Source organism: Misgurnus anguillicaudatus, chromosome 17 (assembly GCF_027580225.2).
Source record: "Misgurnus anguillicaudatus chromosome 17, ASM2758022v2, whole genome shotgun sequence".
Classification (NCBI taxonomy): Eukaryota; Metazoa; Chordata; class Actinopteri; order Cypriniformes; family Cobitidae; genus Misgurnus; species Misgurnus anguillicaudatus.
In genome coordinates this window covers 39,050,873-39,077,671 of record NC_073353.2, presented here as the reverse complement: position 1 = coordinate 39,077,671, position 26,799 = coordinate 39,050,873, and the positions used below count along the sequence as shown (strand labels likewise).

The 26,799-nt window shown below is 35.9% G+C and overlaps 1 protein-coding gene across 1 annotated transcript; it reads right to left on the bottom strand.

The window, feature by feature from the left end:
- Window positions 1-22,105: 22,105 nt before the first annotated feature.
- Window positions 22,106-26,320, bottom strand: slitrk5b (SLIT and NTRK-like family, member 5b). The gene is made up of 2 exons (XM_055216288.2): window positions 26,135-26,320; window positions 22,106-25,297 (listed from the first exon to the last, which is right to left on the bottom strand). The coding sequence occupies exons 1-2, from the start codon at window positions 26,138-26,140 to the stop codon at window positions 22,682-22,684; spliced, it is 2,622 nt and encodes an 873-aa protein (XP_055072263.2). The 5' UTR covers window positions 26,141-26,320; the 3' UTR covers window positions 22,106-22,681.
- Between the last annotated feature and the right edge of the window lie 479 nt (window positions 26,321-26,799).

The window sequence follows — 26,799 nt, the reverse complement described above, 5'->3', positions numbered from 1 at the left end:
AATAAATATGACTTTTTCCTCTTGTTTTTATAAATTGTAAGAAAAGTTTAAATCTCTATATGCTCTGATAATGATCCTGAAATGTTTTTTTGATGTGTAAAAGGTACAAATCTTTTTGATTATTAATTTATATTTGCTCAGTTTCGGTATTATTGCTTGTCTTTCTGTAGTTTTCCAAAATCTCTTGTGTTATATATAATAATTATTTTTTAAATATTTTTTTTTAAACCATTGTTTTACTGAAGTAAATAAGTTTTTAGTTTTCAAACTGTATTTTGAAGAATTTATGTGACTTAATCATAAAGTTATCATATCAGCCTCCTTATATCAGAACAGAACAAATAAAAGTGTTAGTTTCATTACTGATATTTTCAGTGGTTTTCAAACTGGGGGCGTGAGATGGTGCCAGGGGGCCCCAGTTTTATGACATTTTATGAAATACATTAATTTATCATAAATTCTGTGTAATTGAACCTAAAAAAACAAAAGCCCTACTTTTTTGTGTAATTTAATTTTTTTTTATTATTAAAATGTTGAGTTTTAGAACAGTTTTGTCACAAATTTTCTTTTGGGGGCCGCGAAGGAATTCACCGTACACAAAGGGGGCCGCATGCTGAAAAAGTTTGGGAACCCACTGCCTTATTTTATATTTTGTAATGTTTTTAATGGAATATGTAATGTAATAATTAGAAAAATACTGATAAATGCTTTTTTTGTAAAATCCTTAAAGTATTTTTTACTTTTGTTTGTAATGTAATGTTTATAAATGATTTTATTTGGTATGTAATGATTAAAATATTTTAATTATTATATTTAACTATTTATTAAAGCATTTGTTAAATGCTTTTTGTAAAATCCTCAAAGTATTTTGAGGTCAGTCTGAATCTTTTAAAATCACTTTAAATAGCTTTAGTATCAAATAAATCCTCATATAGGTGAAAGCACATCAAAAACTATTCAAAATAAATTCATAATTCATGATAAGCTTTGAAGGTTCAAATCGTGTTTAAAAGAAGAATCAAAATCTTGTTTTTCCCTCTTATCATTGTCATGTCTTCCTGCATATAACTTGGCCACCAGCTCTTTTTAAAATGGCAGTTACTGGAGCTCCTCCTTCTTTAGGGGCCAGTAGGAGGGTCCACCGTTATAAAAGCCGTGCATGGGATTGTCTTACTGCTGATCTGGGGTCATGTCAGCTCACCTTTCACCTCCATGGCCACTGATGTGTTAAATCTCACATGAGAGGAGTAAACGGCAGTGATGGGAGAAGTGTAGCCTACAGACAGATATAGGAGCTCATTTTAGACAAACTGGCAGAGAAAGAGTTAAGGCTGTAAAACATGTTGAGCAACTACATAAACACAAACTAGATTAATAACAACTTAATGCATGAGATTTCTAATCAAATTAAATAGCATTTGATTGCTACTTTACTATTCATAAACAGATTTTGTGCAGTGAGATTAAAAAACTTTATTCAAAAAGTAAAAATCACATACAGTAGCTTATGACGGCACAAAATTTATTTGGTTTGGTTGTTTATAAAAATAACATCCACTTAAAACTGAAGAGTTTGCTGACTTTCATTGTCCCGCTTTTAATTTCAGTAAATCTTTCTCCGGTTGGGTTTATTGTTAAATGTCAGTTTCTGTATAGACACAAACATTACTGTCTTGACTAAAATAGCTATTAAACATTTCCAATGTTATTGCCCATAAAAATAACTCAGTTTATTTCATAGACACTTAACATTAGTTAATGCAGCATAAACTAACAATGAACAATACTTCAACATTTATTAATCTTAGTTCATGTTTTTGTCAGCATACTAATACATTTTAAAATCAAAAGAGTTAATGCACAATGAACTATAAACAATTATATTAATGTATAACATTAAAAAGATTAATAATTGATAAAAATGTAAAAAAAAATATTATAATGCATTTACTAATGTTAACAAATTAAAACTTATTGTAAAGTGTATTCCAAGATATCTGTTTTTATACTAACAGAAATTATAATCAGTGAATTGGATAAAATTACTATTAGCACATGACAACCTGCCACTTACTCTTGTATAACAATAATGTATAATCTGTTTAAAACTGACCAACATATCTACCCAACACATAAAATAAAACCCTACTGGTTATATTTTGGAGAATTACATAGACAAAAATAATAGTATTTTTAGAAGATTTAGAACGAAGTGTCCAAACAAACCCCAGCTAGAGAACACAAATATTTGTGCAATTGGACCTTTGACTCAAATCCTTACAGTTACTGAAGTACGTCCCTGTTATACAAACCATATGAAGCTAAAAGCTTGTAAACTTTCTATTACAAGTACATTGTAAAAAATGCAGCATTTTTATCAAATCAACATATTTTTTATGTTACTTTAACTTAACAAATTAGGTTAAACAATTTCAACTTGCTTATCACCAGTCAAAACTTGACTTGTTGAATTGACTTGCAAAACCAAATTGTTTTAACTTCATGCTGCATTTGTTTTACAATGTATATTTTAACTATCTCAAAAGGATTCTTGATACTTACTTTATGATAAAATAAAATAAAATAAAATAAAATAAATAGGATCAAAGTCAAGGACATGTAAGCTAATTTCTCACATTTAACTTTTTATATGTTTAAAGCTGACTGGTGTATTAAGTATGGAGGTCAGACACTCCCACGAGACTGTCCCACTTTTTTAGCATGAAATTTATTCTCCGAGCTTCCAGAGAGTGACCAATTCCCACAAAGTCCACTTTAAATCCATCTGTATATTACAGACCCTAAGTTTATTATGTACTATTAAAGACCCTTCATAGCCTAATAACCATAGATGAGAAATAATACAATAAAATATATTTATAAACAACAGTTCATATGTGTTATATGGCCAGCAGATGGCACTGTGGTTCCTCTGATGATTACCGGTGAAATTGTCATAACACTCCCCTCAGTTTCAGTGTTTTCTCATAACCTGTGCCTAAAGCAATAAATATTGTGGGTTGTGCTAGTTTAACAGGGACTGATCAAACCAATAAGATCAGGTTCAAAGAAAGATGGAAAAAAATAAGGCACACAGCATGCTGACAGTTAGAAGTTATCCATTTTAATGAAAATGTTTCCTACGTTTTCAACGACAATAAATCATTCAATGACAATCCAATGAACCATCTATCCACCTACAGATACAATACACGAATGGAGAAAACAAGATTTTAGAAACAAGATATTTAGATATGATGATGTCACATGACCTATATATTTAAAAGATGTCCCCGTATTCATCCATGCATGATTTCTTTAATTTCAGTGAATCTTTGGTTGGGTTTATTATATGTCAGTTTCTGTATAGTCACATACGTTATGGAGTAAAAGCAAGTAAACATTTCCAATGTTACATTTCCAAAAAGCCATAAACATTTCACATGTGGGGATTTTTGGAATCTATCCACCCGCAGACAATACACGAATGGAGAAAGCAAGATTTTGGAAACAATATAGATATCATGATGTCCCACAACCTACTGTAAGATGTGCCTGTATTTATCATTCATGGTCCATTTATTTGAATATTACACAGACACACTTCAAGGAATACGAGAGGAGATGAAAGTGAGTCTTTAGAAAGCTTGCAGGAGTTCAAAATCAAGAAGACCTCACAGTGTCAGCATGAAGCCCCGAGTCATTCAGCTCCTGCTTTCTATAGAGCCAAGCACAGTCGGCCACACATTAAAACTTTAGATTTTTATATCTGCTGTTTCTCTCCTAAGTGCTCGATTTTGAAATTTGGAACCCTCAGCCTACAAAGGAAAACATCAATTTACTTACTGAATGCATATTAGTTGACAATATAGCATTTATTTAAAATCTAGACTTAAAACTTTTCTTTTCAACAAAGCATTCACATAATTGGTCTAGTAGAGGTAGCCTACTTATCTCGCAATAGTTATTTTTTTACGGAACAAAGCACTCACATACCTCATCTGGGTAATCAGAGGCGGTCTAAACATAAAGGCATAGGGGCCCCCAACCAACCTAATAAATAAATAAATAAAAACCTTATCATCGTGAACACTTCAAAATTAATTGTGGTAAATAGTTTGCCACTGAACCTGCATTAAAAGGGACCATGTCACAAGAATTTTTTTAGATGTCAAATAAATCTTTGGTGTCCCCAGAGCACATATGTTGAAGTTTTAGCTCATAATACCATATAAATAATTTATTATAACATGTTAAAATTGCCACTTTGTAGGTGTGTGCAGAAATGTGCCGTTTTGGGTGTGTCCTTTAAAATGCAAATGAGCTGATGAAATTCAAACACTGATCACAATAATGGTGGTTTGTTGAAATTAAAACTCAATTGTGCTTTTCTCTGCACTAAATGTCAGTGCTGTGGTTGGATAGGGGGGCGGTATTATTATATTAAGAGCTCCTTAAGGAGAGCCACATTTCAACAACCTATTTTTTCACGTGCTTGTAGAGAATGGTTTACCAACACTAAGTTACTGAGTTGATCTTTTTCACATTTTCTAGGTTTATAGAAGCACTGGGGACCCAATCATAGCACTTAAACATGAAAAAATCAGATTTTCATGCCATGGCCCCTTTAACAACAACAGTGGGGCCTCTGGCTTTAGTCAAACGGGTTGGCAAGTATAGTTGGGTTGCGATTTTGGCGTTTTCTTGTGGTCTTGTGAATAGTATACCATACAGAACCGTTTGCCACTGAAGTTCACCTAACGTACAAATGGTAAGAGATAGTCTTACTGTATGACTTAGTAAATACTTAATGTTGTGATATAAACAAAATGTTGTAAACATAGTAGGTGTTGATGTACGTTCGCTAACTCAGACTTAGGATAATTACAATGATGTTAGTATCATTGTAGCGAAATTACTACCAGTTCGGTCAGGCTGCTTAAGACGCCATTTCAACATACGTCACACACTCCGTTGCTCTGATTGGTCGTAGGTCTATCCAATTAAGTGGAGAGGCATTTTTCGGTTGAGACACGCCTCATAATTTTAGCTCAATGGAGCGGTATCAGACTCAAATTCTGACTAGAATTGAGTATGACAACGTCAGGCTATACTTCTGCCTCAATATACTCTAATTTACTGCTTATTAATACTTAGTAAAGTAGTTTTTAAGTTTAAGTGGTTGGAATAGGGTAGGACTAAGAAAGTAGAAATAGGTTTTGCTGATTAATATGTGCTCATTAAGTATTAATAAACAGACAATATCTCAATAATATTAACTTATTCGCCACCCGCCAGCCTTTTATTTTGAATAGTTCCCCGCAAGCTTTTTTGTAATTTTTACAAAAGTTTCACAAAATGCATTCCAGAAAAAAATGTATTCGAAAAATATATAAACATACAAATATATCAAATAAAAGAACAGACCATCTGCTTTCAAACAAACAATAAAAAATAAAAAAAGTTTCATACTATCTATATTTTTTTCTCTGCTTATAAACTCTTAAATATGGGTATTTTCTTAAAAAAATTTTTTAGCAAAAAGCTGAAATAATGGCATTTTTGTAATGGAATTTTGTTGAGATTTGTTGGAATTTTAAGATCTGATTCAGAATGATTATCATAACATACACAGAGTTTAAAATTAGTAGGCTAAATACTTTTTTTGCTTCAGTTTTTAATAAATTGGGTAAGTGCGCCATCTAGTCGCAGATTAACACGTTTTTTATGCAAATGTTTGATAACTCGTCAAAAGCGAGGAAAGAGTTAATGCTAATAACCAAGTTAAAAATGTGAATTGTAAACTATAGAGTGTTTTCAAAGTATTTAAAGTGAGAAAGATTAACTCATTCACCGCCATTGACGAGTTATCTCGTCATTTATGAGTTCATATTTAACTAATAAATATGCCTTTTTGGACGAATTTCAAAGTGAAAGTGTAATATCTAACATAAATTCCTTTACAAAAACGCAATTTTTTAAGCTTTTTGCTCAAAATGTTGTATTTTTGAAGAGAAATATCCATATTTCAGTGGTTAAATTAAGTAGAAAAAGTAAATATATAATAAAACGTTTTTTCCCCATTTTGTTTGTTTGTTTGTTTGTTTATTTATTGTTTGTTTGAAAGCAGAGGGTGTGTTCTTTAATTTGATATAATTTGTATGTTTATATATTTATAGAAAATATTTTTTCCTGCAAGGAATTTTGTGAAAATTTTGTTAAAATCACAAAAATGCAGGTGGGCAACTTTTCTCAAAAAGGCTGGCGGTGAATGAGTTAAATAACTGGAGAAATAAGAGTAATCCCTTACTTTACCTTTACAACGGAAAAGTAATTACACCTCAGCAACTTATTAGTTACTAACTAGTTACACCCAACACTGGTTACACCCAACTACTAACTCTGCGTGATAAATTAATATTTCAGGCATTGAAACATTGTCAAAACAATGTCATTTCGGTGCAGAATTTGCATTAGCCATTTCCAAGTTGCAAATGTGCAATTGAGTTAATGAAGGCATCGTTCAAATCATTCATGAAATCCATTTATGTATAATTAAAGTCTATCAGACACCACAGCTATAATGGAAATCAATGCGTTTCAGATTTTATCCATTGAAAGTGAGCATAAAAATGAGCGTTAGTTAAATGTGTCTGACAGAAGCGTGTTGTGATGTAAAAAGGCAGCTTCATGTTGCGAGGAGGAAAACACAGACCTCATTCAGTGCAACACAAGATTTGGCTTCACGGCTGAAGAAAACCACAAGCATTAAAATGCAAATGAGCGGAGGATTATGGGTATATTGCTAATTTAAACTGTTGCTAGTTCTCCAAGCACACAGTTATCAACGGCACATTAAAAATTTCACTGCCTCCTTGTAATTTTTTGTTATATTATATTACAGATTAGAAACACAAAATATTCTTTATATTTCCAAGTCTGAAGTGAATATTTGAGTATACGTTGTCCTTCAAAGTTTTATCTGACTGCACTTCACGTAAGCCTAATTAAAAATCCCAGTTGTATTTATCTAGGAGGCATTTAAAGTTTGTTTGAACTTTTAAAGTGATATGAGCCATTGACTTCAGTCCACAGGCATTAACATTCACTATTATTCTGTGTATTGGGTCATTAAGTGCCTTAATAGTGTCTAAATGTCTCATCCCCGTGTCAATTTCTATGTGATGTTAGGTAGTTTTGTTAAGAGATCTGATGTGATTTATTGACATTATTGCAAGTGTGTAATATCTGAACAGCTCTCAGAAAACACAGCTAGTATTTTCTCTCTTTTTCCCGTTTCCACTGAAATGCCTTCAACTGGATTATAGTGGACTCTTGAGACGTGTCATAAAGTGGCCAGTGCCAGCGAGACATCAGTACAGTTATGTATCTCGCCCTTTGTGTCACGGTCAGCTTCCAGAACAATCCCCGAAAAGCCTCTAAGCGATGACACGCAGTGAGTTCTCGCACCCATCGTCTTCCTTCTGAACGAGCAGGGCGAGGGGTTCGTGTTTGGGGACGAGACTCCGGCGGCCCGCAGCTCTGCTTGTGTCACAGATCTGATGAGGATTGATGTGCTCAGCTGCAGTTATATACACAAGCTATAGGCTTGAACGCTGCAAACTGTAAACAAATCATTTTCCCCTGAAGATTTTCACATTAAGATGGTTTTCTCACACCAGCGCTGCTCTGCCGGAGCCTCCAGGTGCACTGAAATCTAATGAGATATTTCCAATCCGCTGAAATTTCTTTTCTGCTTGTGTTTATGTAATGAATGTGTGCTTCTGGGTTTTCAAATCAGAGCATTTGTATAATTAAATGAAAGAAACGGTGTACAGTACTGGTGTTGGTCATACAGGAATGTTACATCTGGTTTGACTGATCAGGTATGACATCACTTACACTGGTTTCCAGTTGTACTTGCTCAACTATTTATAGGAGTTTTACTTGAAATGATATTAAAAATTCACTTTAAGTGGACAGGTTCTGTTTGAATGCAGGCGTACGTGAAGTTATGTAATTTTGTCTTGTACGCTTTGCCAGTTTCAACTTTCAATTAAAGCACAAATTTGAATTCACTAGAAGAGAATACGACCTGAAGTTAAAACCATTTTAGTGTTCCAGATATGAATAATGTATTCTCATAGCATTTCTGCTCATGTCAGACCGACCAGTGATTCCTGCGTGAGGATTTGAATCCATTTAGGATGTAAATCTCCATGTGTTTGTTCAAGTACTCATTCATCCCAACAAGTAAAACCGTTGTATTTATGTCATCTCTTCTGCAATGAGGCCAATGAAACGGCTCGAGTATCAATCATTCTCAAAGCAGAGAGTCGTCACTAATAAGATCTCTTTCATCTCAAAGGCAATACGATTGAGAGCAAATTTTGCTCAATTCTTCTGTTTCTCAGATGTTCCTCTTGAACGAAACACCTCAGTAATGTCACAGTTAACTCTTCTCATACTTACAGGACAATAAAGCCTCCAATCAGAATCTCAATATGAACTCATGTTGCTTTGAAATAACGTGCAGCTGGATGTCAACATCGGTATTTGTGTCCATTTTATTTTTCCTGTTTAGTGACCAGTGAGAGTTGTAATTTCACATTCTTATGCATTTCATTAAACTCTGCACGGTAATCCAGCTACTTCATTAAAAATCTCACCGGCTGTCAAGAATAATGCTGTATCTGAAATGTTCCTGCAGTGAAAAACATGGCATTAGCGACATGTGGCATAGGCAAATGCATTTAAAAGCAGGGGTCTTGATGGCATGTTGCGATGAAGCAATAAGCAAAAAGCTTTGGAGATTTCCAGCATCAAAACAACTCAATATCATGGCTTCGGTTATAGTAAGGTTAACATTCGGTCTTTATGTGTGTGGTGCAGTGATATACACAGCTGTGCTTTAAAATAGAAGTGTGATTTAATGACAGATGCATTCAGATAATTTGACGTAAGTGTTGTAAATCCTGGTATTCTGAAGGAAAGACTTCTCAGTTGTGTATTATAATGGCTGTCAGTCCTTATTTTCCCTCTTTATATGAGGGGCCGTTCCCTGTTACTATGGTAACTCAGATGGAAAAAAGCCCCCTTTACCCCGTTCTGTTACAAGTTTCCTCGAAGAGGTCAGCCTATGATCTGAATTTGTCACAGCCAGATAAAGAGACACACAAAGAGTCTGAAATCTTTTATATTGGAGGTTGTTTGCGTAAGAATCACAATAATATTTTTAATGAATTTGCAGAAAATTATATCATACAGAAATGTGGAGCAAGCATTAGGTAACAGTTATATAATGAACTGTTTCTGATCTGATATGCAAAAGTTTATTGTGACATTCATTAAGTCAGTATAGATAAGCATTTACAGTATGCATATCTTACTACTTATTAAGTTTGTCATCTAAACACATAAAGAGAATGACATTTGTCCTTATTAGAGCCTTTCAGCTTTTATATGCATCAGGTTCAGAGCCTTGACACGTGCATAAGAACAAACATTCAGTCATTTCATTTCTTTAGCTACAGCAACAATCTTTAAAGTCAACATATAAATACAATCTGAAAGAATTACTTACTTAAAACATGTTCATGACCTTGCTGTTAATTTATAAAATGATTTGGAGTTCTTTAAAGACCAGCTAGTCAAACATGAGTTTATCTATAAGGAATTTATTGAATTGTGGAGTGATTGAAGAGAAGAGGATGAATAGAGTAATCTAAAACTACTGCCCAAAAGGTAAAGCAGATTATTACAAATAATAGTTTATGCACATTTATGCATTTGGCAAACACTTTTATCCAAAGCGACTTACAGTGCATTACAATATATATACATTTTTATCAGTATGTGTGTGACGTTTGCCCCTCAAACACAATGCTTGAGCTATACATTATTGTGCTATACGGCTATTACTGAGTTATATTAATATTAAATTACTATGCACTAATGAATCATATAAATATTGACCTGATATTTGTACAGAAAGTGATGAATCTTTTTAACAGGTTGACTTTAAAGGTGCCATAGAATGCAGGCCCGGATTGGCCATAGGGAGGACCAGGAGAATTCCTGGTGGGCCGGTCTGTTTTTTGTGTCCACGAGGGCCGGTGTTGTTATGCCACTGGGTCGAAGGTTGCTGTCCCTATGCTACCAGCACTCACGGCAGCCCCACTAGCGTAATTTGCGAGTGAGAGATTTCCCCACCGCTTTATGCCCAATTATATTGTGTCCCGACCACTTACTGGAAGAATTCTTGCATTAGGATCCAGTAACATCTTTAAACGCATTGACAATGCAGAACACGCCGCTTTCTTCTGCTTTTCAAAGCGCTAGTTTTGTTTCAGATGTGTCTGTATTTACAACCTGATCTCACAAATTTCCGTGAAATTACGTCACGCATTATTCATTTGTTCAGTTTTGCATGACATTAGCCTCTTTCACACAGTAATTCTGGTAAATTACCATGAATTTACCAGAATGGATTTACCAGTAAATACAAAAATGTGCTGTTCACACATGCAGTGACGTTCCGTCTTTTTACCAGTAAGACATCATTCACACATCAGTATCAAAATACCGGTAAACTCGGAGAGAAAGCGGAAGTTACCTGTGGCGCGCGGCCGGCGAGCTCCGTCTGTGTCGTATTTGTAAACGGCGGGTTATGACTTAATATCCACGGTCCGTATTTTGTTGTTTTCACATCTGTGGCAAGCGGTCGCGAAGTTGCTCGTGACCAAACAACATTGCGTTAGGCGGCGTCAAACGGATGCGCGTTTGCACGTTAGGCTTCACAGATGGTGTGCTAAGGACGTCTGCAATTTGGCAATTAGATGGTAAGCTGTTTTAAACAACTTTGTTGAAGAAATGTGGATGTTAACTTCAGGTGTGCTCGACTTTTAAGCAACATGTGTGTGGAAACGTCCGTAAACAGTCTGGGGGAAACCGCGGCACCTGTATAAAAAACTTTCTGATTGGCCCGCCCGATCTGTCAGCGCGGTCTGACGTCATCTAAATGCCGGTAATGCTATAGTTTTCGTTCACACACAGCGCTTACCGGCAAATTACCGTTAATCTTACAACCTGTCTTACTGGTAAATTGGGAGCACTGATTTACCGGAAAGGTTCTGTTCACACATGACATGTTAACTGCAATTTACCAGTAAATTACCAGTAAAGACTGTATGTGTGAAAGGGACTATTGTCACCTATTTCCACCATTTTACGTGCCCCTGCCAGGACTTTCTTTTCCGTGACAGTTTCACGTATTGGTTACTCAACTGTTTTTTTCCTACTTTTAAACAATTGTCACTTCAGTTTGGGGTTAGATTTGCTGTTTGCGTTAGGATGTGACTTAAAGTATTGGTGTATACTATTTTTTTCATATGCTTTTTAAACCATTGTTGCCTGACGTTAGGGTTAGAGTTGGGTTTGGGTAAAGATGTCAGGTTACACTTTATTTTGATAGTCCACTTTAGACATTCTACTAACTATAAATAACTTTGCAACTACATGTCAACTAACTTTCAATAATTTGCAACTATGGGTCAACTAACTGTCATTAGAGTAGTAGTAGACTGTAAGGGTTAGGGTTAGGGAAGAGGTTTGGGTTAGTGGAATAAGTTGACATGCCCCTGCAAAGATACTTATAGACAGTTGAATGTCTGTTGATATATCATCGCAATAAAGTGTTAGTAGATATTAACCAGACAGTCTACTAATTCTCTAAAGATTGGTAGTTGATAAGTAGTTGCAAAGTTACTTATAATTAGTAAAATGTCTAAAGTGGACTATCGAAATAAAGTGTTACCAGATGTCATTTTATGTATCACAAAGTTGTTCTAACCCCAAACCGAAGCGACAATTGTAAGAAAATGGGAAAAACAGTTGAGTAACCAATACTTGAAACTGACACGGAAAAGAAAGTCGTGTCAGGGGCATGTAAAATGGTGGAAATACGTGATGTCACGCAAAATTGAGCAAAATAATGCGAGACTATTTCATGTATTTTGTGAGATCAGGCTGGTATTTAAGTGCACTTGCCGCGCGTCTAGATTTAACCCTTTAACTGCCAGCTCAACAAAATGGTTGAGCACATTTTGAGTCCCTATATTTTATTGAGAGGTGTACCTAACTTAACTCAAGCTGATTGAGCCATCTCTACTATTTGTTTAAGATATGTTATGCCGAAAAAGAATTAATATAATTAAAAATTATATTAATATATTCATATAATGAAATTAATCGCCTCAGACTCTGACTGTCTTTCAGTTTTGATCCTACTTGATCTCAGTGCCGCTTTTTACACTGTTGATCACTCAATTTTAATTACTCGTCTTGAAACAGTTTTTGGTGTTTCTAACACCGTTCTAAATTGGTTTAAGTCTTACCTTTTTGATCGGAAGCAGTTTGTTGGCTTGGGTGGTTTTAGATCTGAGGTTAATGTTGTGCAGTCTGGTGTCCCTCAGGGGTCAATTTTGGGCCCTCTTCTTTTTAATATTTACGTCTATCCTCTAGGCCAACTTTTGAGATCACTTGGTCTAAAATTTCACTTCTATGCAGATGATACACAGATCTACATTCATTTTAGACCTAATGAAATTGTGCCTGTCAATTTTCTTTCTGAGTGTATTTTTAAGATGAAAGAATGGATGACTGAAAACTCTCTTTGTCTTAACAGTGAAAAGACTGGGATTATGCTTGTTTGTTCACCCCACCAACTACGCAAAGTAGAGCCAAGTACATTAACTCTTGATGGTTCAAATGTGGAGTTTCAGACTAGGTTGAGGAATCTAGGAGTGATTTTTGATGCCAATCTAACGTTTGAACCTCATGTTCTGAATAGTGTAAAAATGTCATTATTTCATCTTAGAAATATTGCCAGGTTGTGTCCTATGCTGTCTTTTAATTCTGCTGAGAAATTGATTAACACTTTTGTGTTTTCTCGTATTGATTACTGTAATGCCTTGTTAGCTGGAGTGTCAAAAGCTACCCTAAACAGAATGCAGGTTTTGCAAAACTTGGCTGTGAGAATCCTGACTAGAACTAATATACGACAACATATTACTCCTGTTTTAGAGTCTTTGCACTGGTTACCCATTACCCATGATGCTTACTTATTAGACATTGCCTGGTTTGGCGCCTCAATACTTGACAGAGCTTTTAATTCCATACACTCCAAAACGTGATCTTCGTTCCTCAGAAACTGGTCTTTTAACTGTTCCCTCAACTCATTAGCTCCTTAACTCTGGAATTCTCTGCCGATTGAGATTAGGCAAGCAAATTCTTTTGGTATTTTTAAATCTCAGCTTAAAACAAATTTTTTATGTTAGCTTTTAATTGATTGATTGCTTTTATCTTTGTTTTACATTGTATAACGTCTCTTTAATCTTAATCTTTATTATGTGTTGTATCTCTGTTGTTTTAATTGTTTTTGTACAGCGCTTTGAGATGTGCACTTTAAAGGCGCTATAGAAAATAAAGTTTATTATTATTATCATAAGGGGATCCAAATTTCAATTACCTATTTTTTTCACATGCTTGCAGATAATGGTTTACCAAAACTAAGTTACTGGGTTGATCTTTTTCACATTTTCTAGGTTGATAGAAGCACTGGGGACCCAATTATAGCACTTGAACATGAAAAATGACAGATTTTCATGCCATGACCCCTTTAATTTATCTAAAAAAAATATATATATGTTGCACTACCACACTTGACAGTGTGCTTCTTAAATCATAAAAGACTAAAATGCCATTGTATTACTATCTTTGGCCTTCTTTTATTTTAGGTTTTAAATGCAGAAACTCCTTATTTTTGTTACTTTTAGTAATTTCTATTGCAAAAAAACATGAAAACATTTCATTTCCTGTGTTAAAACTAAACCTGAAATATTTATATGTGTTATACTTCAATAAATAAAGAAGATTTAATATACAAAACCATTTTATTTTGATTATATTTGTAAAAAATTTGTATAGTGCATATTTTCTAGTTTCCATAGTATGTGTTTGAATTCCTTTAAGTGACATATCAACCGTTTGGTAGAGGCCGATTTAAAAAAAATGATGGGATGTGTTGAAGAAAAATACATTGATTGTGTTAACTAGCGACATAAGGAGATAAGAAATGCAAACACATTTTTTTTTTCAAATGCCTTTTTCTTGGTGTGGGAGTTAAAGGGTTTTTAAAATAAACTTGAGCACGACTTGATACGAACGGCCTCTTAAAGGAAAATCATATTTTTTGTTGAATGGTCTATTGCAAGAGTAACAAAAATCTATTTGATGCAAAACTCAGCATTTTAGGGGAAAAAGTAAGTTATGAATAAAGTAAAACAAAATGTTAGTCCATTATATATATATATATATTTTTTACACAAGGTATCTTACGTTATTTTTCAATATATACGATCTAAGTACTAAAAACTGAAAATAAGGATTTTTTCCCCATTTGTTTCCCCTGTATACTTGATCTTGCTTGTGTATTGTATATCAGGGGTTTCCAAACCTTTTTAACCCAACAATCTCAAGAACCACCATTTTCTAAAAATAGAAATATAGGGGAAACACAAACACATTTGTTCCCTTTCAGTAGTTTTGGAATAAGTTTAATTGAATAATATTATAATAGTCTAGAACTGCACTGCAAAAGTCATAATTGTTTATTTGCACTCAATTGTAAATGATATATTTGAAAAATACAATGAATTGCAAGGCTGCAGAGAACAAAGCACTATTGCAGACGTATGTAGGCTACTGAGGATTTAACAATATTATTAAAATATAGTCAGTCATTGACTAAAGTGGGCCGGTCCAAGGCATAAAACTCCAGGGCTGAAAATGTGTCCCACTCCGGCCCTGATAATGTAAAACTTTATTTATTTGCGCATATATGAATAATAACAGTTCTGTAGTAATGACATATCGTGAGCCTCAAACACGATTGTTTCCTCCTTAGTTTAACCCAGTGGTTTTCAAACTTAGGGCCGTGGTACCAGGGGGGGCCCAGTTTTATGACATTTTATGAAATACATGAATTTATCATAAATTCTGTGTTATTGAACCTAAAAGCCCTACTTTTTTGTGTAATTTAATGTTTTTTTGTTTTTGTTTTTAAATTAAAATGTTGAGTTTTAGAACAGTTTTTTGTCACAAGGAATTCACCATACAGAAGGGGGGGCGCATGCCGAAAAAGTTTGGGAACCACTGTGTTAACCTTATGCATGCAAAGGACAGCTGGAAAACAGACCAATCTCAACATAACACCAACTGATCTACACCCCAAAATTAATTCACACACTAAATTTACACACACACACAGAGCTACTGAAGGAGCTGCTCCGAGAAACAGCCAATCAGAGCAGAGCTCAACATTATTATTCATGACTCTTTCAAATAAGGTCATAATAGACCATTTCATTCAAAGGCAAATCCTATAGGGGTAAAACTGACTCTGGATCATTTTTGCACTTAAAAAAAATATATAATCTATTTAATTGTTCTCTAATCTAGCAGGTATATCAATGCATTCTTTGGCACCTTTAAATCATTTTCATCATACTGCAGATTGATCACTAAAGCTTTTATTTAGTCCTGATGCTGTTTTTATGTTGAACTCTGGAGATCTATCGCTCTGTCGGCATTCGAAAAGCAAAACAAAAGAACATAAATGCAGGTCACGTGATGGTTAATATCTGCTGAGATATTTCGCTCATCATACGGTTCCTGACTGAGATAAACAAATGCCTCTATTCTGCTTAAGTCAAATGAATTTGCGATTTCCCTGGAGTCCTCTGTTTTAATGATCTGTTATGTTGTTGTTGCATGTTGTTAATAACAGCACACAGCATCAAGCTTTTAATACAGCAATGTGTTCGTTTTGTACAGTACAGTTTTGTTTGCCAGTTGAACATCTTCATCTTCTCAAAGATTTTTCTCTGACATTTCGGATTATCTGCAATAATTTCACCTACTGTCTTAAATGTCCTCAGCACAGACTAAAATACACAATGCTCACAAATGCATACAATGTTAACTAAATGACTATGAAAAACATCAACACTCATATAAACATTATTATAGTATTTTGGACATTGCACCAGGATAATACCATGTTTAACACGGCTTTGCACCACGTTAAAGGGCATTCATGATTTTGGTAAAGCAAAGGCCAAAAAATGCTTTTATTCTGTTTACCTCTCGTTGATATCTCTATTTAGACACCATATTCTTTCAGATGTTTGTGTTCTAGTTATATTATAATATTTAATTCATAAATGCTCATCATAATTGTACCAGCTTGCAAGCCAAAAAATTTTCCTATTCCTGTTTATATGTTTCCTCAGTATAATGAAATACCAAACATTTGCTTAATCTGTAGTTTATACACTCATGAAATATTTATTTTCATCAGCATTTAACTCCTATACTTAAAAAATAACTCAACATGCACTAAATAATTTATATACATGCACCTCGCAATGTTACTTAAAACAGTGAATAATGTATTGTGTCCTTGTGATAAAGCAGATCAGAAGATGTTTGGTGCGATGATCATCTGAAGTGTGTGGTGGTGGTGCAGCTCCTCCGCTGTGCTCTCCTGTGTAGATGTGAATCATGTTGCAGAAACGTCTCTGATCTCACAGTACACACATTTAGATGTGTGAAGACGCTTGCTGTGACTCCAGGGCAGCTCCAGATAAATAACAAACAAATCAATTCAATGCAAAATTAAAAATTCGATGCACACGACAGCTGTATTACGTGTTTATCAAGACCTCACACTTGAGCGGATGGGATTTATCTCTTTTAAGCTTGGTTCTTGTACACATAGGATTTTTAAAATTAATTTTTAATGCTGATCAAATCAGTTCTGTCAATCATCCGGTAAGAGATACTTCAGCACCCTTTCTCAGCATTTGATGTTGGGTCTGTGTAATTTCATTGTATTTATAATAAACCAGATTAATTATGCATGCATATCAAATATTACTTTTAGTTAAAGCACTTATTTAATGGTTTTATCATTCTGTTGGAGTTTAGTTGCTGTAATGTGGTTTTGCCACACTTTTTAACTCTGATAATACATATAATATTATTTCCTATTATCTTCTGACAAGCATAGCTATTTTTTATTTATGTTCTATTTAAATATTTTTAATTTCATTTTTATGGGCTTTCTCTTAAACCAGCTATCAGAACAGACCAGCAGCTCATTTCTAGGTCATGATGAGCCATCATTTGACAATCACTCGACTAAACCATTATAAAAAACACCCCAGTGTGCAATATTTGGCTGAATGAAGGCTGGCCAGTGCAGAAAGGCCGTGTGTCCGTCATGCATCGGTCAATCACAGATGCTTTCAGCTGGTGAAGCATAGCGTTGGCATTGCCAAGGTCACGGGTTCGATTACCTGTGTGTTCTGGTAAAATGTTTATTTGAAATTTACTGTGTGCCTAATGCAAACATATAAATGCACATCCTTGCCTGAGACATTAACCTCAATCTGTCAAGGTGCATCATTTAAACTTGAAAAATCACAACAGTTTAGATTTCAGCATCACTGATATGCACAGCAAAAGGTTTGGGGATATTGGCATTTGGAGTCATGGCACTTGCATGAGTTGAATCTGTGAATCAGTTTACTTCATGCAATTTTCAATGAGGATAGTCCAGATGTGCTTTCCAAAATCCAATTTGCCGTATTGCCAATTTTAAACTGGCAGGCATCTGATTTTATCCTCACAAATCTGCATTATGTGTTTAGACTGAGAGCATCTACAGTAACGCACTGCGCACAGACTCTGAAAAACACAACATAAAATGCAATGTGATGTCTGAAATATATGCAGCAGTTTAATGAAGCATAGTCTTAACAGATCAGCTGTAATCTTTATCAAGAGGCGAGGTAGACTTCAGAAGTATGCTATGTTAGGTGTTATGGTCTGCTGATCTGAGGACTGTGTTATTTTAACAGCAGAAAGGCTGAACTGCTTTAGGCATTGAGTAAATAATTTACACACACACACAGACACGTGGACTTAATACAGTCATTCCATAAAGGAAACACAAATTAAAAGGTAGGCCTATCTATGTGTTTCTATGTCTATGTTGCATTTCCTCAAGTGTTGGGAAAGATATTGGAAATAAGAATGTTGGGTAGAAGTGTCTTATATACTAAATGCAGATCTGAGATGTTTCCCCTCCAGTGGACTTTGAGTCACATGTGATTCTCGCCTCTTCAGACTCCTATGACTCCTCAGGCTTATATAATCCAGATCTGGCCTCATTTCGGGCATCTCACCCTGCTTTTAGCCACCTTAACACTTGCAATCTAATCAGTTTGTTTCATAAAGGTGAGTGAATCCTCAATGAAGCAGGACAACCGGGGCAAGTTGTCACAAAGGGATGTTGTCACAGAGGCTACAACAACATACGGTTAAATCAAAGTTATTAAACAAATCAAAATTGTACATATGTTTGTCGATTATATTTATAAGAATGTCCTACATTCAATAAAATGCTGAGTTATTTTTAACCGGCGTTGGGTCAAAAAAGGACGAGTCCTGCCCGCTGGGTTGTTTCAACCCAAAATGCTGGGTTATTTTAACCTGTTGTTGGGTCAAATATAAACATTTTTTTGGGTTAACTGTAACCCATTGGTGGGTTGAAAATAACCCAGCATCATCTGTGCTTCTCGTGTCTTCTACTTTATAAAGAATGACCTTCACTTGAAGTGAGTTGTTCTGCTCAAAAACATGCTTTCAACAAACCTGATTTTTTTAGACGTACGTTTTTAAAGCAAATGTTTCTCCTCCTTGACAGTCTTCAGTAGTACACAAATCTTGTGTTATATTATTATGCAAAGCTGATGCATCACTTCTCAAAACAGCGATGCATCGTACATAATGTGAAATAATCTTCTGTTTCACCTTTATAGTGCACATGAATGGCAAACTGTCCTGAAGCTAAATGAACTCTGTAGTGGATAAAGCCAGAGGAAAGATTTTAATGAGCAACTTACTGAGACATGAAGTGAAAATATCACTGATGATGAGCAAGACTACAACAGTGTTGTGTCCCTGAATCCTTTACAATGATCTACTTCTGCATTACTTTCTGTCTTCATTTACACCTACAACATTCATTGCTTTATTGTTATTTTACAGAATTAGGGCTTTGTGTTTTTAGGGCATGTGAAATGCTATCACTGCTCTGATTCGAATATCAAGCTCATTTCAAGCTCATTTGATGTTCCTGGGGGCATAATTGCTAGAACATTTCGTAAAGGTCACGGTTTCGATTTCCAGAGAATATTGATGATAAAATACTTGGTATACTTTGTAAGTCGCGAGCAACTGAAGCTTTATGCTGAATTTGAAGGAGCCGTTTCTGGATTTGGTTTTGACAGAGTCTACTTCTGCTTTTGACAAGCTCTTCCTGTGTTTTGATTCCACAATATTCAATACAGGTACGGTCAAAACACTGTAAAGCCTTTGTATAAGAGACTGTCAGAAGTGAACGATGCTGGATTGGGTTCACGGCCACAAGATGTTTTTAAAACGCTGTCTAGTTTAGATCTTCACAGGGTTTCACAAATAAACTGCACCACTTGAAATATTTCTCTTAACAGATATGAGATTTTTTTTTTCAAACAGCCACATGCAGGGTTAGGACAAGAATGCCTCAGTTTTAGTTTTTCCCAGTCGCTTTGGAGCATTACTCAGATCAGAAATTATTTTTTACACTTTGTTCAACCTGCACATCATCAAGTCAGTTGTGCACACCATAAAAGCAAATTCTCATTGTTTTGGACAAATTGCAAATACTTTGATACAATAAAGCAGCTACAATAGTCTGCTATTTGCTACATTTTCACTTGCTTGTCATTTTCATTTCATTTGTCTTACAGCTCAAAACATTTAGGAATTAAGAGTTCAAGTCAAGTCATGCAAAATTGTTGATCTTTGTGTCATAATCTGTGTGTGAGCATATTTTTCATAGTTTTTTTTTAGTATTTAGTAAACTGAATTAATAAATAGCTATCAAGTGAATATATATATATATATATATATATATATATATATATATATATATATATATATATATATATATATATATATATATATATATATATATATATATATATATATATATATTATATATATATATATATATATATATATATATATATATATATATATATATATATATATATATATATATATATATATATATATATATATATATATATATATATATATATATATATATATATATATATATATATATATATATATATATATATATATATTTAATAAATAATATATTTAATAAACTAATAAATCTCCATCAACTCCATAATCCTTTAGGTGAGTGTATATATATATATGTATGTGTGTATATATGTATATATATGTATGTATGTATGTATGTATATATGTATTTATTTATTTATTAATAATAATAATAATAATAATAATAATGATAATGATAATAATGATGATGATGATAATGATGATGATTGTTATTATTATTATTATTATTATTATATTTTTTAACAAGCACCGTGTGTGTAATTTGTTTACAGAAAAAATATAAAAATGTGATTTTTTTTTGTGAATATTGACAACATAGCTAAATATTTTTACTTTCTTCCGAGGGTCACAAATTTAAAATACGTGTTGAAAGAGTTGTGTGTTGCTCGTCATTTCAAAATATGTTTGTTGAGTCATGTGAATCATCTGCATCATGTGTCTTGTGCCTGCTGCACACGCATTAAAACCATTTATGATAGAAGAGACGCTTACGTTTACAAAATACTCACAAGACACCCACTTAACACTCTGATTACACATGAGATTAAACAAGTATCTGGCAAACGCAATCTTCTCTTTTATCATAAACTCTTTAGATGTGTGTGCATCAGGCACGTATTTTGAAAAAACGCATGATGCACATGGTTCACATGACGCCCCAAACAAACATTTTGACATGACGAGCCCCCACATGATGGGCTAAATACATGTTGTGACGATCTTCGCACTGTGCGCATCACATCGGCCGCCACTGACTATAAACAATGACACAATTGCCATTTTGAATGGACTGAAATGTTCAAATTTACTTTTGAGAGATGAACTAAGGATTACGGGGACTCCAGTGTCCTCCCACAGGCCAAAAACATACTCCCCTAACCGATGTATGGATTAACTGGTTCTCGCCATGATTATAGCCATTGATGCTGGAATGGCGTGAAGAAGAAAGAAAGAACTAAGGATTTTGAACAAGTTACATGCTTTTGCAGGACATCCATGATGATGTGCAGTTTGTACAAATTGCTCGGAGTAATGCATGCATTATTTCTCAAATTTTAAGAAATGCTATAAAGCAACTGAGAAAACTGTGAGTTAATTTAAGGACATCCTATATACTTTTACAACACATTTCAATGCAACACAAGACATCTTTAGCAATACGTTGTTTTGTCTGTAATTCATTCAATTTGCACAGAAATGAAATTCAATATGACACAGGGACAATGCATTCGTGACAATGACTTGGAAAAGAATGAAATAATTGCTGTTACTTCAACATTAGCTAACAAAACAAGAAGAAACATTTATGCACCGCAGCAACTGTATTGTTTTTGCATAACAGCGTCTCACGTCCGCCTAAAGCACTGCATGAAATTTTCATTGGCATCTGCTCAATAACAACCCCTCGTGTAAAAAGAGGGCTGAATTGTTGTTTCCTTCGCAAGTCACGCATCAGAGACCCAATGGAAAGTGAAAAAGTGAGGAGGAGGAACTTCATTTTTGGCTTACAAGTATCCCTGTAGTTGTCATCTCTCTCTCTCCACGCGTTCATGCCGTTTCTCATTAGCTGACGTGGGTGTTTAAATGCCAGGAACATTTAAAGGGAGTTGACAATATTGCACAGCCGGTGTGACCTGCAGGCTATATACATGTTGCACTTTCATAAGCCTTTTAGATAAAGAACACATTAAAAACCATAAAGATACATAAACCTTCAAATCAGAAAAACACTGCCACTTAAAGTTTATAAAGCCATCTTGATAAGTCTGAACTATTCATATAAATTTAATAAAACATGTTCTTGATTTAATTTAAACAGTTGTGCAAAAGCGCAAAGGTTTACAGAACTGATGCATGATACACATTTATCTTTTATGAAAAACACAGAGGTTTACATATACATTGTTTTTTTTTTAAATGCAGTGAAACAGATTGTCCCTTTTAATAATAAAGTAGGAAAAACATTACAGCATGGCATACATGTGAAAAATCATCACATCTGACATTAGTAAGAGGAGTTTTATCATCTTTTTGAAATACACAACATATGAGAATATTTGATGAACAAAGACAACACGTGTCCCCAAACGAAAAGAAAAAAAATAGGCTTGCTTCTGTAAATGATTTAATGACGCTTCTAGTAATGCACACATAATATTTGGGTAGGCATATGCTTAATGTCAGAAAAAGTACAAAAATAGACTTTATTTTTTGATGCAAAACACAATTTTATTTAGTTTTCTGGGGGAAACATGTCCCAAGCATGTTTTTGATCAATTTACCCCATGATCTCTCAGATAAGAGTTTCCTCTCAACCCAAACTCCAATATTTAAAAAAGTAGGGCATAGGCGTACTTCAAAACTGGGTGAAGGTTGTTCTTTTCTCGTGAACCTCCAGATAGTCTGGTTTAAAATGAAGCTTTGCTTTCAGTTCCCAGTACTCGCTTCGTCCGGGCTCCGTGTAGACGTTGGCTGGCGTAGAGCAGTACGCAGCGGCCTGCTGTATCCCTTCTGGATTTAAGTATTGATGTCTCGCATCGAAGTCTGGCACGCAGTGAGACGATGCATGTGTGCTGTGTTTGCATGCTAAATTACCCCTGTAAGAAGCTTGCGGGTCTCTCGCCAGGATATCTCTGTAAAAGTAGTTGTCATCCAAAAGAGGGGAGTGTCTGTTGAGGGCATCTGGAGTGCAGGCGCTGATCGCATCACTCCTCACCTCTTCATCTGAGCTGGCTGTCAGAACTCTGTTGAGTTCTTCAAAGTCTCTGTAACCCTCGGTTGCGTTTCCCTCACTGGGACTGTATGGGATGTGTTTTGCGAGGCTCTCCGCCGCAGGTGGTATGTACTCGTAGACATGGCCCGCGGACATTCTAGACTTTCCTGTCGCCCCGTCGTCGTAAATCGCATTGAAGGAGCTCGCGTTGGTGGAGAGCGAAGCCAAACGCTCAGACTTTTTGCGGCGTTTCATAATGACAGCAAAGAGACCTGCGGCGACAAAAACAGACAATATAAAAATGAGCAATAAGGCGAGAATAAGAACTGAGAGAGGGACTGCAGGATGCTGCGTGTCATAATCCAAGGCTGTTTCTAAGGTGATGGTACTGCCAGGGAAAGATTCCTCCGAGGGAGGTTCAATGGTAGACTGAACATTTGAGTTTTCTGGGCAGAGATGAGAGGATGGAAGATAGCGCATATCTTCTCCCGAGAGCCCGAGCGGAGATTCGCAAACGATGGTGTTCACCACGGTGCCGGCGCTGAGCTGCTCCAACCAGTTCTTCATGTCCAAAACGATACACGTGCAATCCCACGGGTTCTCGAACAGATCTATTTGCACAAGCGATGTTAGCTCTTCTAAAACGCCGCCGACCGGCAGAGAGCGGAGGTGGTTGCTACGCAGACTAAGTCGAGCGAGATTTAATCCGTCAAAGATTCCCACCGGTAACGTCTTGAGAAGGTTGTTGTTGAGGAAAAGCAGCTGAAGATTCGGCGCTTGCTGAAAGGCACCTGGCGCGATCTCTCGGATGACATTGTATTCCAGATACAGAAACTGGAGACTCTGTAACCCGTACAGCATTTCCTCGGTCAGGCGCTCTAATAGGTTTCCATTCAGGTAAAGCCTCCTCAGATGTATTAGCTGACCAAACGTTCGATCGTGAATGACGGCTATACGGTTGTTGCCTAAGTGAAGCAAATCTAATCCGGTAGCACCGGCGAAGTCTGAACTGCACACAGAAGAGATGTAATTTCCCGTGAGGTACATTTTCTTGGGGTTGTACGGTTTGGGATTGAGATCAGAAACGCTCTCGATTTTCCTTTCTTGACAGTTAACGTTTAAACCCAAGTCTGAGATCTGGAGATTGCAAGTGCACGCGTTGGGGCAATCCAGGGACACGGGAGATTTGGTCTGATAGGCCAACATCGGGCCGTAATTCTGAGGTTTGTTGGAGGATGAGCGAGAAGTGGGTTTGACTCGCAGTTTTCCTGACGAACGGCTGCCTTTCGGCGGTTTCGAAGAGCGTAAGATGGTTGAGGACGCGAAGGCAGCCATCACCGTCGCCGGCGTGGTCCTAAAGAGGACCTCGCTGCTGTGAGCAGGTTCGGCACGCATTTCATATTCGGCGATGGCGCTCCGGGGACAAAGCTCCTGCTTGGAGATCTCATCGAGGTCTCGCCCGTGCAGCCGAAAAGGCGTCTCGCACACAACGTCTCCAACTAATGCCGTGTAGGAGATGCTCTCGAGCCAAGCTTTGAGAGCGATGAGTTGGCAAGAGCAATTCCACAGGTTTTCTTCAAGCTGTAACTCCACGATGTGACTCAAGTGCTCCAGAAGGCCGCTATACGGAAGCACTTTGAGTTGATTTCCTCTTAGGTCGAGATGAGTTAGAGGAACATACTGAAAAATGTTGACCGGCAAAGAAGATAGCAAGTTGTCATTCAAAATAAACACCTCTAACTGTTGTAAACCGCTCAGGGCGTTTGGTTCAATGTTGCTGATGTAATTGTAGTCCATCTGTAGGTACTGCAGGCTCTCCAGTCCAAGAAACGTATCGTCCTGTAATGCTTCAATTTTGTTATTGTTTAGATGCAGTCTCTTTAATCCCTGGAGTCCATTAAACGCCCCGGGTTCGATTTCGGATATATCGTTGTTCCCTAGATGTAAAACGGTGAGTCCCTCATAGTTAACAAAATCATCCAGCGAGATTTTCTTCAGAAGATTACCCGTGAGCAGAAGATGATATGAATTCAACTGTAAAGGCGTGACATTCGACAGATTGTGAATTGCCCTGTTTTCACAGCTGGCTGTCTGAATCCCATCTCTCTCCTCACAGACACACAATCCTCTACATATATCTCCATAAACGTCAAACATCTCAATAAGGCTGAACAACGTTGCAAAAGATGATATGGCCAATATCCACATATGCATGTTTACAATGATGGATTTTTGTCGAGCAGAGATGTGTTCTGTCACCTAAACGGAGACAAAAACATGTTAACGTGATGCTGAATGCAAATAATGTAATGCAACAAACCGTATAATCGTACAAATAAATCGGCCCGTGGACTTTCCATATGTTTTACAAGGCTGTTTGTCCAATCAGAGTCATCAATGAAAACTTCTCTGAGATTATAAATGTATCCTAGACCACATCACAAGTTAATCGGCAAAAAAATAGCTTGTGCAGTCAATTATTGGCTGACAGAAACATGAAGCTATTCAAGCATTTAATAGAGAGACGTTTAGAAACTAAATGGAAAAATCTTCTTATTCAGCATTCTGTATGCCACATCAACATTCATTCTTTTTATATAGTGAGGTCAATGCAGTTCATGGTGATATATTTATATATGACTCTGCTAGGTCATTCAGTGCTCTGTCTTATATTGGGTTTAGTTACTGTATGTTACCTGCTGCATGCTAAAGGCAATAAAAGAAAGAATTATCAAGTAGTGTAATATGAACACAGAAGTCATTGCTTCACCTGTTGAGACTCAACAACATACAAACACATGAGGCATCAGACTGTCACTTAACACACACACACACACACACACGCGCGCTCGCGCGCACACGCACACAAACCACATATACCAACCCGTGTGTGCGCGCACACACACACACACACAATGTCACTATGTGTTCATCTCTATTGAAATCTCTCTCTCTTTCTCTCTCGCTCGCTCTCTTTCTCTCTCTCATCCAATCTCATCCAGTGATAACTTCTGTCAGTTATATTTCACCGATCATGTCAAATAGATGGCAACTCAGCCAACAGTTATGTAAATATGAATGTAGATGTAATCTTACCTGCATGGACCGCAAAGCAAGATGTAAGTCTCATCTGTGAAGATTTTATTTATCGGATGCGCTTTTGGTTTGTTTGACGCGTCTCATCGTGTCGTGTGGTGGTCGCTGATCCACTGATGATGACGATGATGATCCGACAGACATTTACATTCCTCTGAATACAGTAACAGCGCGAGGACAAGCAGATACATCCCACAAATGTGGGAGGAGGGGGAGAGAGAGAGAGAGAGAGAGAGAGAGAGAGAGAGAGAGAGAGAGCTGCCTGATGATGATGATGATGATAATGATGACGAAAAAAACAAAGTTGCGTTTTGAGATTTACGCGTATTGAAAAAGACATCATGTGGACCCTTCTCTATTTATCATGTCCCATGAAGAGATATTTTGATAATTTCATACCATAAACATATCAAAAAAGAATTTATCATAAGTAACATTGCTAATGACTTCATTTGGACAACTTTAAAGGCGATATTCTGAACATTTTGATTTGGCATCATTAGATTTCAAATTGGCCAAAAGTTGTATCTCGGCCAAATCCTATATTTCTAACAAACCATACATCAGTGTCAAGCTTATTTTTACATCTTTCAGATGATGTATACATTTTAAATTTACACTTATGACTGGTTTGTGGTCCAGTGTCACAGTTTGGTTTGATAAAT